The sequence below is a fragment of the Mesoplodon bidens genome (genome assembly GCF_964165515.1).
Source record: "Mesoplodon bidens genome assembly, chromosome: 4".
In the NCBI taxonomy this organism is placed as follows: domain Eukaryota; kingdom Metazoa; phylum Chordata; class Mammalia; order Artiodactyla; family Ziphiidae; genus Mesoplodon; species Mesoplodon bidens.
The window spans coordinates 161,938,598-161,959,730 of NC_138160.1; the positions used below are offsets into that span (position 1 = coordinate 161,938,598).

The window sequence follows — 21,133 nt, forward strand, 5'->3', positions numbered from 1 at the left end:
AAGATATCCAGTTTTCAGCACAAAATTATGAGGCATGTAAGAAACAAGAAAGTATGGCCCATTCACAGGAAAAAGAGAATTTAATAGAAACTGTCCCTGAAGAAGGACAGACACTGGACTTGGGAGACAAAGACTTTAAATCAATTATCTTAAGTATGCTCAAATATCCAAAGGAAACTATGGACAAAGAACTAAAGGAAACCAGGGGAATAATGTCTCAGAAAATGGAGAATATAGTCAAAGAGAGAGAAATTATAAAAAAGAATCAGATAAAAATTTTGGAGCTGAAAAGTACAATAACAAAGGTGAAAATTTTATTAGAGAGGTTCAACGTCAGATGTGAGCAGTCAGAAGGAATCAATGACCTTAAAAATAGGTCTGTTGAGGGCTTCCCTGGTGGTGCAGTGGTTGAGAGTCCACCTGCCAATGCAGGGGACACGGGTTCGTGCCCCAGTCCGGGAAGATCCCACATGCCGCTGAGTGGCTAGGCCCGTGAGCCATGGCCACTGAGCCTGCACGTCCGGAGCCTGTGCTCCGCAACGGCAGAGGCCACAACAGTGAGAGGCCTGCGTACTGCAAAAAAGAAAAAAAAAAAAAGGTCTGTTGAGATTAGCCAGACTGAGTAGCAGAAAGAAAAAGAATGAAGAAAAATTAACAGATCCTAAGGGACCTGTGGAACAATGTCAAGCACACCAACATCCACATAATGGGAGTTCTATAATAAGAGGAAAGAAAGAGAAAGTAGCAGAAAGAAAATATGAAGAAATAATGTGACCATTATTGTGGTAGAAAACAAATGGCAAAATGGAAGAAGTAAGTCCTTCCTTATGAGTATATACTTTAAATGTAAATGGATTAAACACTTTTTTCAAAAGGCAGAGATTTACAAAAAAGATTTTTTTTAAATCCACCATGAAATCAATCAATCAATCAATCAATCAATCAATCCACCATGATCCAACTATATGTCGTCTACAAGAGATTCACTTTAGGTCCAAAGATACAAATAAGTTCAAAATAAAAGAATGAGTGAAAGAAGTTCCACACACATAGTAACAAAAAGAGAGCTTGGTGGGTATACCAACATCAGACAAAATAGACTTTAAGTCAAAAATTGTTACAAGAGACAAAGAAGGACATAATATATTGGCAAAAGAGTCAATACACCAAGAAGATATAGCAATTATAAACATATATATACTTAATAATGTAACACCAAAATATATGAGGCAAACACTGACACAATTAAAGGGAGAAATAGATAGCTCTACAATAATAATTGGAGACCTCAATACTCTGCTATCAATAATGGATAGAACAAGTAGGCATGAAATCAATAGGGAAACAGAAGACCTGAACAACGTTATAGATAACTAGTCCTGGGACTTCCCTGGTGGTTAAGAATCGCCTGCCAATGTAGGCGACACGGGTTCGATCCCTGGTCCGGGAAGATCCCACATGCCATGGAACAACAAAGCCCGTGTGCCACAAGTACAGAGCCTGCACTCTAGAGCCTGCAAGCCACAACTACTGAGCCCGCCTGCCACAACTACTGAAGCCCACGTGCCTAGAGCCCATGCTCCACAACAAGAGAAGCCACCACAATGAGAAGCCCGCACAACACAACGAAGAGTAACCCCAGCCTGCTGCAACTAGAGAAAGCCCGCATGCAGCAACAAAGACCCAAAACGCAGCCAAAAATAAATAAAATTTTAAAAAATAATAACTAGTCCTAACAGACGTATACAGAATACTCAATCCTACAATAGCAGAATACATTCTTCTCAAGTGCACGTGAAATAGTCTCCAGATAGATGACATGTTAGGCCACAAAACAAGTCTCAATAAATTTTAAAAAGACTGAAATTATACAAAGCATCTTTTCCAATCACAAAGGAATGAAGCTAGAAATGAAAAACAGAAAAAAAAAAAACTGGACAGTTCACAAATACGTGTAAATGCAACAACATACCCTTAAACAACCAGTGGGTCAAATGAGAACTCACAGGTGAGATCAAAAAATATTTTAAGACAAATACAAATGAAAATACAACCTATCAGAACTTATGGATGCAGTGAAAGCAGTGATCACATCAGTGAAGAGGCTTGGAAAGAAATGAGGTCAAAACCCTTCTCAAATATAAACAAGCAGCATTTATAATGTTCCTCCACTATATCACAGAGAAGCATATTCTCAACTGCCCTTTCATGTTGTCATCACAACTACTGCATGAGGTAGTACTATCCCCACTCTATAGAGGAGAAAACCGAGGTTCAGATGGTTTGAGTAGCTTACCCAAGACCCACCCACAGAGTGGTAAATCACAGAGCCAGGACTTCAACCCTGTCCTGTGCCTTGTTCATTCCCTGCATCCACTGCTTCTCCACAGCATCTGATGGCAGGTGTTCAGGTGTTCACCAGACCCTGCTTCAGGCTTCTGTTTGCCACACTCTCTGAGCTGCATTCTCTGCGGGAAAAGTAGGAAACCTGTAGGCTTTTTAGTCCAAAGACCTATACAAATCAGCCTCTTCACCAAGGGACCAACTAGTCTTTGTGAGTATTCATAGGGGTGGAAAGTCTCAATCCTGAGAGATACTAAAGCTTGGGAGTTATGAGCCAGTGTCTCTGGAGTAAGACAAATGTGGCCCCTAAGCCCAGTTCTGCCCTTTGCCAGCTCTGGTCTCAAGCCCAGGGGTGCAGAGTATGATTGTGCAGGCTTTGTCCAGCACAAGGCCACCAAGCCAAAGACAGCAGTAGAGGCTGCCCCCCCAACCTCTGATCTGCTTGCCAAGGCCTGGGCCCTACCTAGGCACTGTGTCCACCAGGGGAGGGGTGTATCTTTGTAATTCACACAGAGGCACTGTAGGCGCCAGCGGCAGCCTGCTTGAGCAGCAACTTCACCTCCCCAAGCCTCATTTTCCTCAACTATAGAAAGGAGGAGATGATGGTCCCTACCTTGAAGAGTTCCTTGGAAGCCTGGCTGAGATCAATACCCAGAAAAAGTCCTTACTCTGTGTCTGGCCAGAGTAAGTGCTCAATAAAAAGTAGTCACTTTTCTCTTTATTAGCACTATAATACCTCCTGAAGCAATCCATTCAGAGGAACTCCTTCAGAGCTCTTCTTTGTGTCACCTTTAAATCTGCTTCCTCGCAGTTTGCATTCAATGGCACTGCCAGTCAACAATGAATAAAATTAAACCTTTGCCCAAAAACAAACCTTGAGAGGTCCCTCAGGGGACCCAGAGTTCTCTTCTCCTGCATAAAGATTCCCCCTTTCTTCATTCCCTCCACACTTGGCCTCATTTCAAATCCTGTCCCCACAAAGGCTGCTAGCATTTGGACCCACTCCAGCTTGCTGATGCCCTAATTCCACAGACTCTCCACTCCCTGATCCCTCCAGCTCCAGAGGTCTGGCTGAGGACATGCCTGCCAAGGAGCTGGGCAGAGCCACAGAGGCAACTGAGGTTTCTAACAGAAGAAAACCATCCATGATATGTGTTTGCCTCTGGAGCACCAGCAAATTAGTTTTGTCCATCAGGTATTGAAAGGGCAGGGCAAGACTCTGTTCCCAGACTATATCCTTCCCATCTTTCCTTGAGTATCTCTTCCGCACCCTCTGCCCAGCTCTGTCAGGTGAGAAGGTACCAACCCATTGGCTTAAGAAGATATCTTGGACAGATCTTGAAACTTCATATTCAACATGGAGGTCTGTGTTCATTCCAAAGACTCACATCATATGAAAATGAAAGTAACTGACACTGCCATTTAATTTATAAATGTATTTCTGCCTTTGCATGAGGACCTTTGTTCTCAAGGCTCCATTTGGGGAAAAGCAGACATTACTGACAAAGGAAGTGGCTTTGCATACCGGTACCCAATTCTGTTAAGTTTTCTAAATGACTAACAGGAAACTTTGAACCAGAATGCCACTCTTGGCTAAAGTTTGATTGCTTATCTATGAATCTCTCCTGAGTTGTTTCTGACCAGTGTCAGAACAGTTCATCTTCTTCCCCATTCCCTGCAGGCCTAACCACCCTTGAGCTCTGAGTGAGTGATGGAAAGGGCCGGAAAACATGAGGAAGGTACAGGAATAAGTAATAAGTAAAAATCACTGAAATCATAGCCTGCCCCACCCTGGCCGCGCCCATCATGGAAGATAAACAAGTGGTGAAAGGATTCCCACAGATACCCGTTCCAGCTCCCCCTTTCATACGAGGTCTCCGTGCCTGGGAGGACACTGGTACATCCCAGTGAAGGATCCGACCTCTCCTTGTATCAAAATACTATACTCAGGAGCCAAGGCAGCAGCTGGTCACTGATAAGCCTAACCAGACCAAAATACTTATGACCAAAGATCAAGGGGGTGCTTCAAGTACCAGGGCCATCTGAGGTCACTGAACCCAATGAGGACTCTAATGTTGGAAATCCTAGAGTGTCAAGCCAGTGGGAGCTTTTGAGACAGGTGGGACTTCCAACAACCCTGGAAATCAAATCTACTGATTAGCCACCAACTTTACTTAAATGTATTGAAATGCCCTGCTCATCAGGAGCCCAAATCAAGAGAAATAAGGAAAAAGTAAACATACCATTGCTACAGCATGCAGCTCACAGAAACAAATAGGGTTGGGGTCTCTGTGCTTTGGGCTATGTTAGGAGATAAGTACAGTATTTCACTTGGATTTATACATGAGGAAACTGAGGCAGAGAGAGAATAAACAACTTATTCTAATATCTCTAATAAGAGAGTTATCCAGAAGTCTGGATTCTAACCACGTCATATACTGCTTGACGCCCCACAAATGGTAAACACACATACTATGTACCAAGCACATGTTATTTTTCAACAGATATTCACTTGAGCACCTACAGTGTGCCAGATACTGTTCTGAGTAGTGGGTAATAGTGATAAATAAGACAGACAAAATTCCTCACATTTTACTTGTACCAGCTCATTTAATCTTCACAGTAACACTCCAAGGTATTCCCCTCCATATAACATATGAGAAACTTAAAGAGAGATTAAGGAACTTGCCCGTGGCCACACAGCTAGAAAGTGGTAGAAAGTGGAATCAAACCCATATGGGAGTCTAAAGTCCTTATTTCCCTGACTAACCCATTGCTGATGTCACGATTTATTGTGTGTGTGTGAGTATATATGTATATGTGTGTATGTGTGTGTGTGTGTGTGTGTATGCGTGTGTATGTACTAGACTTGTTCATTTCCCGTCTCCTTCAGCCTCAGCGAGGGTGGAGACTGAATCTGCCTGTCGGCCACTGAATTCCCAGTGCTGAGAACAGCATCTGGCTCACAGTTGAAGTTCAATCAATATTTACTGAACTTTAATAAATACTTGTTAAACTGAAGGAACACGAACATGAAGGGCAGGTATGTCTCTTCTTCTAAGTTTTTTCTTGCATTTCTTGAGATTACTTGCTGAGATGCTGAGCCAGCTGGGCTGCCAATTTTGATTGCAGCCATCAAGTGCCCTGTGACCCTTCAGGATGGATTCGTACCTCATCAGGGGCCCTGCCACTTGCTGATGTGTTTCAAAACAAAAGCTTCAGCAAACACCAAGTGTTCATAGAGTTTGTACAAGTAGCTACATGAGAGGAACACAAACAATACTGGAGAAAAAGAATGTAATTGCCTGAAGCTCACTCCTCTAGTCCCTGAACTGGGCTTTCGATGGTCTCCACTCCAGGTAGAAACAGAACTAGCCGGCAGGTCCACTTTGGATTCAAGTGAAACATAGTCGTTGAAATATACAAGCAGTTTGCCTGGAGTCTCTGGACAAGGTGTTGACAGCCGCAGTACCAGGGAAACATCCTGACATTGCATCAGGGAGGGTGAATGCGATGACCCAGCAGAAGCTTCTGGCAGCGAGGTCAGAGCTCAAACCTGGTGCAAGTCAGCAGTGGATGAGGCAGGAGAATCACAGAGGGAACCAAGGAGGAGGAGGTGTTCCTCCCCTGACCAGGAGAGGACAAGAATTACAACCTCTAAGGAACACTTTCTATGTATCAGACACTTCTCCAATGACTTTACCTACAGTCACCTATTTAATCCCAGCACCTATTTAATCTTGTGGTGGGTACAATTATGGTCAGTTCTATTTTACAGATGAGCAAACTGAGGTAGTGTGAGATGAAGTGAACAGCCCAGGGTGACACAGCTAGGAAGGTGGTGAGCCAGGATTTCGCCCCAGGCAGGCTGGCTCCAGAGCATACACCCTCAACCATTACAGCACACTGCCTCTCACTAGTGGATGTGTATTTAACACCTGCCCCCTGCCAGGTGCTTTAGGACCCCTACTGGATCCTCCCAGAAACCTTACAGGTTGCCATAGGTGAGCCAAGGTGACATTCCCAGCCAACAAGAAGGAAGTTGAGATTCCCATGAGTTCTCTAAAACAGTGATTCTCAACTGGGAACAATTTCGCCCCCAAGGGAACATTTGGTGTAATGCAAAACTGCACATGTGCATGTTTTTGTAGGAAGAGTGTTTGGATTCCCAAGGGTCCCGCGTTACAATAACGATGATCTTTTCTGCTAGTACCTTCTGTGGTACTAGCAGAAACCTACCATGTTTCTGCTAGTACCACAGAGCCAGATGGAATCAAATTCGACCCCCAACAGAGCTCTGCCGTCAGACAATAAGCCATCCAGTGGGGGAGACAACCTGCAGTCACATAACTAAAAGACAAGGTGAAAAATGAAGATTTTGATAAAGCAGAAGACATTTCTTCCAGGGATGAGGTGTAAGAAAACTACTGGAAAGAGGCTGCATTTCATCAAGAGCTTAAAGCTCTCTGCTCTTCAGTTTCCTCATCTCTGAAATGAAGATAAAAGTACCCATCTCTCAGGGTGGCCGTGAGGGTTAAACATGGTACCACGAGTGCTTTATAAATGGACTGGACTGAAAACAGTTGAGGCAATGTTATTATTTATGACAATATTGATGACAACTTAGATCAGGGGACTAACTAAGGAAGTCCTGTAGGTAGTTCCATTCTCCCAGCTGCACAGACCAAACCATGGTGTCACCCTTAACTACTTTCTTTCTTTCATACCCACGTCCAATCCATGAGGAAGATCCCGTTTGCCCACCAACAGCACACACAGCTAAGCACATCTCACCTCCTCCACTGCTGCATCCTTGGGGGGTCCCCCACCATTTCTCGCCTGGTTATTGTAGTGACTGCCGTACTGGCCTGTCTGCTTCCACATTTAATTCCCCTCTATCTACTAACCATAAAACTTCTAGAATAATTCTTTTAAAATAAGACAGAACAGTGGTTGCCAAGGGGGAGGGGGCAGGGGAGGGATGGACTGGGAGTTTGGGATTAGCAGATCCAAACTCTTATATATAGGACGGATAAACAACAAGGTCCTACTGTAGAGCACAGGGAACTTTATTCAATATCCGGGGATAAACCATAATGGAAAAGAATAGATATGTGTGTGTGTGTGTATAATTGAGTCACTTTGCTGTACAGCAGAAATTAACACAACATTGTAAATCAACTATACTTCAGTGAAAAACCAAATTAAAAAAAAATAAGACAGAACATTCTGCAACTCTTCTCAAACCCTACCGTGCCCCACCCACTTCCATTCAGAGTAAAAGCCAGAGTCCTTATAACATGTACCAGGCACTACTCAATACAACCTCTCTTCAGAGAACTCATGTCCTCCAGTTCTGCCCCTGGGTTACTCTACCCCATTCATAGCGGCCTCCCACACATCAGAGAGGCTTCCCCCTCAGGACATTTGCACTGGCTGTTTATTCTTCCTGGAAAACTTTTTCCTGAGACGACTACCTTGTCGCCACCGCCAGTGAGGCAAGCAGCAAAATCCCGCTTCCCGGGCAAATCCTCAGGGTCCAGCTGGCACAAGGTGTGCCCCTTTGCTGCAGCAGTCGTGGGCTCTTGGGACCTGACATTGCTAGCACTTAATCCACCCCAACAAATGCCTACTCAGCATTGGCTCTGTTCAGACCCTGTGTTGGATGCTGAGGCATCTATGCAAGTCACATGGCCCACCTAGGTCCCGTTCACCATCCTGGTTTGGGATTTGACCCAAGGGATCATGTGTTGTCAGGGGAGCACTGAGTGCCCTGGGGCAATGTCTGGAGAGGGGTCTGGAAAAGTGTCCACATTGTCAGTCACATTCCCCTCCTGCACAGCTTTAAATCAGCGCAGAAGCTGACAGTGTCCTAGTGGGGTCAGAAGGACAAGGGATGGATGACTTTTTCCAAGAACTAAAAACCAAGTAAGACTTAAGATGTTGACAAACTCAGCCTGACTGTTGTTCAACTCACACTAATTAAAGAAAGTGGAATGAAAGGAGAGAGTGCCTATTAAAGGGAACATTTGTGGTGCCTCCACACAGATTCCTCTGGAGTTGGGTGGCAATAAGCACTAGCATTCACCATTTGCAGAACATATGGTGCAAAACTCAGACTGTGGCACCCATGTGGAACTGAATATTAAAGGCCTGTAAGCTTAAAAAAAAAAAAAAAAAGAAGTCCAAAGGTCCAGAAATTAGCAGAATAGTATGGTGACTACACTGTCTGTCTCAAAATATAGCAGCAGTATAAGGATGCTGAACTCAGGAGGAAGCGGAGCTTAACAAACACAGTCTGTCAAGGCTCATTCAAACTCAAACGTTATGGTTGGGGGCAAGATGGCCACTAACTAATGTGGTTCCCATAAACCTAGGGATTAGGACAATCTACTTAAATGAACTCCAACAGTCAGCCCAGCAGGCACTCCTAAACAATCCCAAGTTGCTGAAGCATCCGAAAGTAGGCAGCCCAGGCACCTAAGAATTGGTGGTAGGAAGGAATGAGATTTCCAATCCATGTGTTTTTGTTGCACCAGACTAACTTCCGGGGACCAGCCCGAAGATACAATTGGCCTCCATAGCCAAGATACACGTACTAAGATCCCTCTAAGCATTTCCTCTGCAATTCTTTTCCCCATTGCTCCTCAGAGGCCTTCTGAGACCATCCTATTTAAGATTCCTTCCCTCCAATACTCTCATTCATGAGACAAACTCTTTTATTACAGGAGCACATATCACGATTTGTAGTGATATGCCTATTGATTTTTTCACATTTCTTTTTGTCTTCCCCACTAGACTATAAGCTCCAAAAGGGTAGGAACCATACTGGCCAAATTCTAGTAATCTCACCATCTAGCGCAGGGCCTAGCACATGGGAAATGCCCAATAAATATTTAAGAAATAAATGAAGAATGAATGAGTGAATGAGTGAACAAGTTGGTGAGTAAATGATGGTCTCTATCTCTCCTCCTTAGCTATTAACTCTGGCAACAAGAGCAGTGTAAGTGGTACCTCTGTAGTAGAGTTCTGCCCTGGGTGTGTTTGGGATGCATGTTTGACTCATGCCTCCTACCCCAAGAATCTGTCCCCATCCACAACTCCTGCGATCCTCATGACTCCACCCCATAACCATAGCGTATTGGAAAAGGCAGCACCCTGGCTCAGAGTGGGGCCCATTCTTAGCCTGGTGATGACCTCTGACCTGGGGGGCCTTTATTGAAAAGGTGAGTCAGTCCACTCAGATCTTCTCAGGACTTTGAACAAATAAACACAGAGAGAGGATTCAGAGGGTGCTGGCACTGCAAAGTCATGCCAGGTTGAGGTAGGTGGCATGTTGGGGCCACCACTGTGGTGTTCTCAGAATATGAAAAGTTATGAAGAGGAGAAGAGAAAGGAGAACAAAGCTCGTAAGTTTACAGCAGCTGGGAAGCCATGAGAAGACAGGCAGAGTTTTCCAGTCTCCTCAGACCAGGGCTTTCCAGAGGACTGCTGCTCATGTTTCCTGGATTTCTGTTTGATTTTCCTTGATGCTTAAAACACACCACTTCCCTCCTCACATACAGCTACACACCACATACCTTTTAACTGAACTACTTTAAGTGGATTTTGTTCCTTGTAATAAGAGTCTGTGCTGCAAGGGGCTCAGTCACCCATTGTGCACTCCAAATCTGTCCATCTCAGTATGGACCAGATCTGTCCAGGAAACAGCATCACCTGCATCCCTGGACCAGGGAGAGGTCTCGAACTCATCCGTATTCCCCAATCAAGATGTGAAACAGACCCCTTCTCAGCTTTTGCAGAGCCTGTTATGACTTGAATTGTGCCCCACCCCACAAAACAAAAGATACATTATATTCCTAACTCCTAGCACCTCAGAATGCAGCCTTATTTGGAGATAGTCTTTTCAGAGGTAATAAAGTTCAAATGAGGTCATTAGGGTGGGCCCTCACCCAACATGACTGGTGTTCTTATTAAAATGGAAAATTTGGAAAGAGACACACACACAGGAAGAACGCCACATGAAGACAGAGGCAGAGACTGGGGTGATACTTCTACTAAGCCATGGGACACCAAAGATTGCCAGCCAGCAAGCCACTCGAAGCTAGGGGAGAGACACGGGACAGATTAGATTGTCCCTCACAGCCCTCCGAAGGAACCAAGCGATAACTCCCCAGCACCACACATAGATACACAACCATAACTCGAGATGATCTGCGTGGAGAAGAGGTTTCTGAGCGTAACTGAAGCCCCTACATAAATCTACCCAGCAGGCCCAGCTTCAGGGTAAACAAACCTTTCTTCTGCACTCACCCTCTGAGAACCCCTGCCTTGAAGGCTTCGTTTACAATCCCTAAATATCATACCACAGACCACAGGTCAACTGTTAGGAACCCAGCTGTTGTCCTCCCTACTGCTCCAAATTCACACGTTGAAGCTCCATATTTGGATCAGGTCTGTAAGGATGTGATTAAATTAAAACGAAGCCATTAGGGTGGGGCCCTAATCCAACAGGACTTGTGTCCTTCTAAGAAGAGGAGAAGACACAGGAGGTGAGCATGCACAGAGAGAAGACCATATGAGGACAAAGCAAGGAGAAGGCAGTTGTCTGCAGGCCTAGGAGACCTCAGGAGAAATCAACTTACTAGCACCTTGGACTCAGAACTCCAGCCTCCAGAACTGTGAGAAAATAACTTCTGTTACTTAAGCCACCCGGTCTCTGGTATTTTGTTATGGCTACCTGAGAAAACTAAAATGTCATGCCTAATATCCTATTCCCCTCCTTCCTCAGGAATGCACACTGGAGTTTTAGCTGGGTGCATGGCTGCTTACCTTGCAGACTACACTTCCAGGTTCCACTGCAGCTAGGTTCAGTCATGTGATTAGGTTTTCAGCCAAGAGGACACAAGAGGAAGTGTCCAGTGGGCCTTCAAGTAAGTGTCCTTAATGAGCAGTGTCATGCCCTTCTTGTTCCCTTCATCCTTCTTGCTGGCTGGAAAGTGGACCTGACAACAGAGGCTTAAGCAGCCAGTTTGGTTCAAAAGGCAGAAGCCTCGTGCCAAGGAAGCCGTGCAGGAGGCAGAAAGAGCCACGCTACCGCCTCTTCAGGGACCATTTCTGGGCTTTCTACATGAGAGGCAAATAAGCTTCTAGCTTGGTTAAGCCACTACTTCGGACGTTTTCTGTCACCTGTAGTCATACTTATCCCTAACTGATACTGTTACTTGCTCTTTCTACCTCCTCCTTCTCTGTCTTCCATTGTCTCCTCCAAGGATAAAGCTCTGACCAATGACAAGAGTCTCAGGCAGAGAGGATTAAGATAGTAAAAGCCAAAGGGAAATGTCAATTATAAGGGGACTCCTGCGGGATTAACTAATGAGGCAGTCAGTAGATAGGTAAACTGTCACCCACTGCTGTTCCCCTGCCCCCCTATGTCTAACCCCTGCCCCCTCCCAAGTGATTAAATTATCTTCTTACAGGTGACACACCCGCTCAAAAACTCCACTGCTCACAAAATGAAGTCCAAACTTATAAGCTTGGTACTCAAAGCCCTTCACAACCTGACCATAATCTACCTCTCCAACTATTTTTTATTTCTACAAATATCCACTAAAACCAAAGCAGACTATTGACCCAAAAGCCACACCCATTCCAACCTCCTGCCTTTGTCTATGATGTTCCTCCTCCCAGATTCCCTTCTAGTGTTGTGCAAAGGGTCTGGTGTCTGAAGACAACTGAATTTAAGGCCCAGCCCAAGTACTTCCAAGTTATGTGAACTATGGAACTCTTAGCCTGTAAAATGAGAATAATAATATGTTGCCTCACACGGCTGTTCTGAAGCCAGACAAAGATACTGCATGAGAATGGGTCTTGTAAACCATAAATTACTACACTTATTCTTATAAGGCATGACTGTCCTGAACCTGGCATTAGGGCACGTTACCTCTCTCGGCTCCGTACCTATTAGGTACGCCCCTTGACCTCAGTCACTAACTTTCATTGACCAGCCTCATTACTAATGCTTTTCATGCATTACCCCGTTCAATCCTCACAATGATCTCATGAGATCCATATTATCATGATTACTCCTACATAAACTAGGAGTAATGAGGAAAGATGAGGAAACAGGACCAGATTTGAACTCACAGCCCAAGCTTCTAACCTTACCCATATCTCCTCAAGGGCAGAGGCTGTGTCTTTTCTTCATAGCTACACTGTCTTGTCTGTGGAAACTCTCACCCACTTCTACCCAAGGGTCCTCTCTGGAACTCTAATGGATCACATTTTAAAGCTCCATCAAGGAAGTGAAAAAAGAACCTGGCCAGGGATCTACATGAGGCTCACCCTGACTGCTCACCAGACAGTAAGATGAGAAAGAAGCCAAGCGGTTCTGGTGATGAAGCTGTCCCCAGAAAAGCCAGCCCCCCAGAAAAACAGACGCCAGCAGTGCTCGTCAGCTAGGCCAGAGGAAGAGGAAACCAAATGGGAAAGCAAAGCTCAGGTTCTCCTGGGTTAGGCTGGCTGGGACTCTGGAGGTGTTCCAAGGACCCCCCTAATCCTTACATGGCTCTAGCTCTTCCTTTTCCTCCAAGCCCCCATACTCATTATCTCAGATACTCTTCTAAAAGAACGACTTGAAAGACAAAAGTATTAATACCTAGACTGACAGTGAGGAAACTAGAGCACAGACCTGCCTGCAAAAATGATAGTGTCAGAACTAGAACCCAGACTCCTTACTCTCAGGCCACGGTTCTTTCTGCTGGGTGACCCCAGTCCCCTGTCTCATCATAACCTAAGCCTTGCCCTTCCCTTCCATCTACCTGGAGTCTACAGAGGAGGGTTGGAGATTACCTTCCTTACCTCTGACATTCATCTGCAGAGAAAAAGAGATCCTTTGATAAGTAGACACCTACCAAGTGCTCTATGGCCCCCTAAAGGGTCATACACCTTCTGACTCCCAGCCCCAAACAGAATTTTCACAGGTAGGCATGAAAACTCTCAGTTATACCATCAGAAGAATCCCCTGGCCCTAGAGCCTAACAGAGTTCCTAGTCTCTGAGCACATAGGTGGGATTTCCTCAGCAAAGGAGGGTGAAAACCTTACTTCATTCAGTAGCCCCCTCCCATCCTGTGATGTCATGTCCTGAACTGGGCTCCTAAGCAGAGAATAAAGGCTAAAAATAATAATTAATAACATTTAGTGAGGATTTGTACGATTGGCATTCCAGGCACTTTATACAGATTATTATCATTCAGTCTCCCCACAACCCTGGGAAGCAGGTGCTGTTATTACTCCCAATACACAGACAAGGAAACTGAGGCCTGGAGAGAGTAAGTAACTTGTCTAGCTCACAAGGCTGGGAAACATTGGAAGATGGAATCCAAGAGCAGGCACCAGAGCCCATGAGCTTCACACCACAGCACAGGGCCTACACAGCAGGAACACACTACAGCCCTTCGACCAGAGGGTGGGACTCTTCCGCCACACTCAACTGCCCCCATGAACTGCCCTCGTTATCCTGGACCACCAATACCATCCCTGTCTGCCACCCAGGCGCCTTTGCTCTTCTGTCCACCCAGCCTCCCTCCACACTGGCTTCAGTACAAATTTCATGTCCCTCCCCTGCTCAGAAGCCCTCTATGGCTCCCAATTGCCTAGATGGAAAAAGTCTCAACTTCTTAGCCTGGCATTCAGAGCGTTCCAAAATGTGGCTTCAACTTACTTTGAGCATCATCATTCCCTTCAATGCACCCTCCCCTCAAGGCGAAAAGAGCTACCACTCTTCTTTGCTGGATATGCTCTTTTTTCCCTGGATAGTCCCTTCATGTCCAGCTTTCATCTCCTAGACCACATCGGTCCCTCCACCTATAATGGTCTGCTCCATTTATCAGTCCCCATCTTCACCTGAGCGGTGTTTCAGCCTGGAAGGGCCAGAGTTAGAGAAGCTTTAAAGTTCAAAAGTTACTGAGTCTAGTTCAATATAGGTGGAGAAACTGAGAAACTGAGCCTCCTTCAGGGTATGGAATATTATTTGCTCTTTGGATAGGGACCATTCATCTTTAAACACTCCACAGTGCTTGGAGACTAGTAAGTGAATGAATAAGTGTTGAGCCCTCCAGGACTATGTTTCTCCAGCAGTGGCCTTGGGATTCGCTACATCATTCCCTACTCTTGGCCCTTGGGTCTTCCAACATCTGACCCGTTCAATCCTTATCTCTGAGGGTGGTATCTGGTATCTGCCTGTGTAGCAAGCCACAGAGTGGTTTTTAAATTCACACTTATTTGAAAACCACAGTGAATCTATGGGGATTGCACCATGGGTGCCACTTAGTAGAAAGAGTCCTAGTACCTGAAGCCTCCCTTCCCCCAGCCACCACTTCCGGCCCTGAGCTTGAGGCAGAGGCCTCTGGGAGCTTAGATGGCTGAAGCTGATGAGGCTGGCTTCTTGGATATGCCCCTATAACCCAGGAAAGAACTGCCTTTCTCCCCAGGGACTCTTTGGGGCTGAGTGAAGGGTCTTGCCCTCCAGCCCTACGCCCCCACCTTGCACAGCCCTCTGGACGCTCTGACAAATAAGGGTCATCTGACCCAGGAAGAACAGGCAGGGGAAGCAAGCAGATGGGTGTCGCTTTGGGCAGCGGGGGAGGGAGGCATGTTGGACCAAGCCAGGCTCAGCCAAGGGAGAGAATGATGCTCCCTCCAAGAGGTCAAGTCTCCAGATGGGGTGAAGGAGTCCTTGCAATGCCAGGAGCCTGATGCAGAGCCAGGCTGCTAAGAGGTCTGTTGGAACCTGTCTAGGAAATGCATAAAGCGTTTGGAGAAAGAGGGTAGCCCTGTGGCGGCAGCAGGAGAGGAAGCGGGCGGGGCGTAGCCTGCCGGGCAGGGCACCCACCTTCGTCTCCCCCTGCCTCCCTTTTCCTACCCAACTGGTGCCACAGCAGGCTGAGGGAGCCGCTGCACCCTCAAAGCTTGAGTCAGTGCTCTGAGCCCACGTCCGCGCCGCTGGCTCCCCAGCCTCTTCCTATGCGGTTCTCCGGCCACCTGCCCTTCTCCCTGTTGAGGACCCCATGCCCACACCTACCAACTCCATGTCGCTCCTTGTCAGTTTTGCGCCAGGGGGCCATGGCTTGGCCGGGGTGGGGGTGGGGGCGGCTGCAGGCACCTCGCGTCGTCCTGTGGGGAAGCAGCCAGGGGGTGGCTAGGCGTTCTGCTGGGCCCCACTTCCTTCCTCTTTTCAAACTCCCTCTCAGGGCCCGCCCTCCCCTCCCCAGGGTGACCTGCTCCTCCTCCTCTTCCTCCCTCCCTTTGGACAGGGGCACAGTAGAAGGCTAGGGGTTAGAAAGCCCCCACAAAGCTTAGGGGCCACCTCCAACTTGTCTCCTGCCCAGGCAAGCTGGCAGAGGCCAAGCAGATACCTGGCGTCACCCAGGCCATCGCCACAAGTGCAGGAAGTTCCCTGGTAACTGAGCCTAGTGATTAAACCAAGCTCCCTCCCACCTAGCAGGAGCTTTAGTGTCAGATGTGGGTTCAAATCCAGTCTCTGATGCTTTACAGCTATGCAACTAGGACAAATTACTTCATTTTTCTAAGCTTCAGTGTTTTTCATCTGTAAAATGGGATACTGGTACCTACCTCATAATGATTACTGCTAGAAGTAGAGAAGACAAAACCTGCAGCTGGTGACATCCAGGAGTTACTGTGACGACTAGAGGAGATATTACATGCAGTAGTTATATGAGTTAAACATCCACCTGGAGGGGAGGTCATTTGGAGTTGTATCCTTTTGGTGCCACGACCCATTTGAAAATCTGATAAAAGCTCAGGAAACTCTCCTCTGAAAATATACAAGCACAGAATTTATCAACAATGCCGGGAAGTCAAGGGTGCTCTAATAGCCAGCAACAGTGGACCCTGGGAAATGAGTCCTAGAGTAAAGGCTAATGGAGACATTTCTCAGAAAATGCTCTGGGAATAGACTCTATTGAGAAGCAAAAATATCTCTTTGAACCACAGTGATAAGACTGAATTAAAGTCTTCCTGAATTTTCTTTGTTCATAACTCTCACAGCCCTTTTCTGATTTGCACTAGAGAGTCAATAAGATAGATTAGGCAATACCACAGCTGACAGGCAGCTATGGCAAGCTATTAATTTCACTTTATCTAAAGTTATTTCCTTTTTGGTTGTCTAGCAGCACAAATTGGGTAGTATTTTTTATAGAGAGCAGTTGAATCTGTCAGGATTCCACCAGGGAAACAGAACCAGTAGGACATAGATGTGTGTCCACTGACTGACTGATTGATTGATTGCAAGGAATTGGCTTATGTAAGTGGAGCTGGCTAGGTAAGTCTGAAATGCATACGACGGGCCTCTAGGGAGTGCAGGCTGGAAACTCTCAGGCAGGAGCTGAAGCTGCTGTCCCCAGGTAGAATTTCTTCTTTTTTCAAGGAAAGTACAGTCAAGGACCTCTAACTGATTGGATCCCGCCTCCTCAGACTGTTGAAGATAATCTCCTTCACTTAACATCAACTGGTTGTAGATGCTAATTACATCTACAAACTACTTCCACAACAACACCTAGATTGTTGTTTGGTTGAATAATTAGGGTCTATAGTCTCACCAAGCTGACTCACAAAACTAACCATCAGAGCAGTATTACAAACTGGACTAAACACCAGAGGTTGGCAAATTTTCTGTAAAAGATTAGATAGTAAATGTTGCAGTCTTTGCAGGCCAACAGGCAAAATCAAGGATATTATGTAGTTACTTATGTAACAGACAGAAAACAAGCTTCCACAATTTTTATTGATAAAATTCAAAATCTGACATTAATAATTGAGTATATTCTTTTGTGATACAGGTCTACTAATGAGAAAAATTAATTTGTCCGTTAGATCACATTTCACCCCATTAGAGTCCAAAGTTAGTGTTCTCTCTGATCAAAATTGATGGCAACTATTCATCTGTTAATGGTGATATGTAATGACATTTTGCATTTCATCTTTGAAAATGGCTTTCCCCACAGGTGGTGTGTAGTAAAGAATTAACCTTGCCCCCAAAATGGCCAGGTATTTGTCCTCAGCTTTGGAAAGTGATCTCTTGGAATGTCATGGTTTGCCTGGGAAACTTGGGTCACACTGGGCAATCTAAAAATACGATGTCGGGGTTTTCCTGGTGGCGCAGTGGTTGAGAGTCCGCCTGCTGATGCAGGGGACACGGGTTCGTGCCCTGGTCCGGGAAGATCCCACAGGCCACGGAGCGGCTAGGCCTGTGAGCCATGGCCGCTGAGCCTGCGCGTCCGGAGCCTGTGCTCTGCAACGGGAGAGGCCACAACACTGAGAGGCCCGCGTACCGCAAAAAAAAAAAAAAAAAAAAAAAAAAATTATGATTTAGGGTGGGGGCTGACCATGTCAGAAAGACCAATAATGTGATGTACGTGAGGCTTTGGGCCACATGGTATCAGTTGCCCTGATGGTTTGGATCAACCATGGGGGCAATCATGGGGGGAAAGTCTTGCCTACATGATAGAGCCCCAACAGAATCTCTGGACACCAAGGTTTGGGTGAGCTTTGCTAGTTGGCAATATTCTACACATACGGTCACACACTGATGCAGTGAAAATAAAGCATCCTGACCCCATGTGGAGAGGACAACAAAAATGTGTGGTCCTTCCCTGGACTCTGCCATGTACATCTCCCCTTGGCTGCATTAAATCTTCATCCTTTACCAGTCACAGATGGTAAATGAGAGTAACAATTTCAACGAGTTCTGCAAATCCTTCTAGGGAATTACTGACACTAAAGGTAGTTTTGGGAACTCCTCCAAACTTGCAGTTAGTGTCAGAAGTGAGGATGGTCTTGTGTGAACTGTGTGCTCTTTAAATTTTATAGCTGACTAACTCTTGCAGTTGGCTGAAAATCTTAAAGTACTGTCAAAGACTGATATCAACCCATGTACATAAGCTTCTTTTTTTTGCTGTACACGGGCCTCTCATTGTTGTGGCCTCTCCCGTTGCGGAGCACAGGCTCCAGACGCGCAGGCTCAGCGGCCATGGCTCACGGGGCTCAGCCACTCCGCGGCTTGTGGGGTGTTCCCGGACCGGGGCACGAACCCGTGTCCCCTGCATTGGCAGGTGGACTCTCAACCACTGTGCCACCAGGGAAGCCCCATGTACGTAAGCTTTTATTAAGCATTTTCATTGTTCAGAAGGCAGTTATAAAATTCTATTAAACATTCTCTTGATGTTTGCCTTTTAGCACACCATTTATTATATTGTTGGATGTGGAATTGCTGAATGGAAACCCTTCAATTGCACAGTTAAATGGATTTAAAATTTAAAAATTATCTTTACAGGGCTTCCCTGGTGGTGCAGTGGTTGAGAGTCCGCTTGCCGATGCAGAGGACACGGGCTTGTGCCCCGGTCCGGGAAGATCCCACATGCCGTGGAGCGGCTGGGCCTGTGAGCCATGGCCGCTGAGCCTGCGCGTCTGGAGCCTGTGCTCCGCAATGGAAGAGGCCACAACAGTGAGAGGCCCGCGTACTGCAAAAAAAAAAAAAAAAAATTACTTTTACACTTGTATTGAGGTCTGAAAACACTGCTGGAACTATAGTTTGAGCCTGGAAAATATGTTCATTGAAATTTTTGTAGGAATGGAGATCTCACTTTCTGTTTTAATTTTTGACAACACAGGAAGTTTCTTAGGCTGCTTGATCTTGCTTGTGATTTAAACATTAATTGTCATCAAAATGACTTTATCGCAGTTTTCTGCAGGTAACCATTGTTTTGCTCTGTCATTTTGGTTGAATCCATTAAGAAACATTATGACGTCTGCAGCAGAAGCTAATTTCCCGTCATCCAGTGTTCAATAATAGTGGCTGAATAACAGTGGTTGAGGGCTGTTTTTGTTAAGAAATCTCAATCCTGAGCTCAAAAAGTCACAGATAACTTATCTGTTAAGCCATCAAACTGCTGTGTAGTTGACAGGGCAAGTCAGAATATTCAGCTATTCTGACAAAAGTTCACAAAACAGACAATGGTTAAGTCCAGGAGACATAATGATCACCTTTGACACAACTGGTTCAATAACATAGAGTAGATTCAAATATTTTCCACAAAGTACCTTCTGATGAATATTACAATAAATTAGTAAAGGATTTAAACACTTTACATTTTCACAACCTTTGTAAATTTGTCCAAAAAGCCTTTTCCTGCTCCACACATATTTTTATCATCAACAGTTGTAACACATCTTAGCGGATTCCACTTCAGGTTACACTGAATTAGTGTTTCCTCATTTTCTTTGAAAATAGTTTTGACCATAGTTTTTCCATATGGATTATTCAGAAAGGTTGACTCTTCATTGACTTCAGACTCAGCATGGACTTGCCAAATAAACAACTGAGCTGTATTGGTAACACCAGTCAACTTGTCAAGAGCCAAGGAAAACCACTAGAAATCATCTGCCATGGTTTTAAATTGATTATTGGTGTTGCTCCCCGTGTTCTCAACTCTTCAAACAACGATTGTCACCAAAAGGCTAATAGCCTTAACTGTTTTATTTTCTCTAGACACATTTCATCTGCTGCTACCATCAAAAATATTTTAATCAACTCACCATCAATAAATATCTTTCCTTGTCTGGTTAATAAATGAGCCACCAGGGCACTTAACATTAGGTACAGTCTCATTTTCATTTTTTATTTGTAATGGAGAAATTGTGCTATTATGAGATATTCTGTTTTAAATTTTCTAATTTTTCTGGCAACTCCTTTCTTGCAGTTGGGAATGTTGTGATGAGGGCTTACTGTGTTAGACCATATTCTTTTAGCACAGCTGTAGTGTCACTATACAACAAAGATGATGCTTTCCTGTCTCATCCTATAACAAAATAATCCACACTCCACTGTGACTTAAAAGCAAGACATTTGGATCCCCCTATTCTCTTGTTTTGTTTTGTTTTGACATGATGGCTATTGTGCTGGTTAATAAAATAAAACAAAATTTAAAAAGTGTTTCTGTATAGTGATGTGCATGGTACTTGAAACAGGTGGCACTATAACCACATCCCTGAGATCTGCAGCGTTGCTAAACAGCACTGCAAAGTAATGAGAGCACCATCCATAGCCCATCTTTGTTGCAAGTACTCAACTCTGCCACTGTAGCGTGAAAGCCACTATAGATGATATGTAAATGATGAGCATGGCTGTATTCCAATAAAACTTTATTCATTTATGGACAATAAAATTTGCATTTCATATAATTTTCACATGTCATGAAATATTTTTCTTCTTTTGAATTCTTTTCAACCTTTTAAAAATGTAAAAACTATTCTTAGTTCATCATCCATACCAGAACAGGTGTTGAGTCAAAGTTGGCCAATGAACCATAGTTTGTCATCCCTTGCTACAGACAATTTTATTGTCTTCATAAACCCATGGGAGGGATCTAAAAGATGCTTGCTTTTTCATCTTTCTGACATACATGCAGACAAGTTCATAACAACAGTGTGATAAGGTACTTGGTGGGGGGACAAAGGTAGGTGGTGATGCCAGAAGGTAAATAAGGTTGAGACTTGAGGAATACTGAAGATTTTCCCCCTATTCAGCTTGGGACTCAGGAATCTGAGTTTTTAAACTAACGTTAGAGTAACAAATTATTCAACATATTAAAAGAGGTGAAAAACTGCTTGTAGTTGAAGGAGATGAAGTTTAGAAAGTTATTTTGAGTGAAGGTTAACTTCTTAATGGAATGGTTTATAATATAGAAATCTTTAAGCTTCATACTGACTAGG

The 21,133-nt window shown here is 44.9% G+C and overlaps 1 protein-coding gene across 1 annotated transcript in view; it reads right to left on the bottom strand.

The window, feature by feature from the left end:
* The window catches only part of DOCK2 (dedicator of cytokinesis 2), a 416,115-nt gene extending 400,611 nt beyond the window's left edge, over positions 1–15,504 (bottom strand). The window contains exon 1 of the mRNA XM_081230991.1: positions 15,426–15,504. Coding sequence (XP_081087117.1) covers positions 15,426–15,468 — 43 coding nt within the window. The 5' untranslated portion in view covers positions 15,469–15,504. The remainder of the gene's footprint in view (positions 1–15,425) is intronic.
* Positions 15,505–21,133: the final 5,629 nt, after the last annotated feature.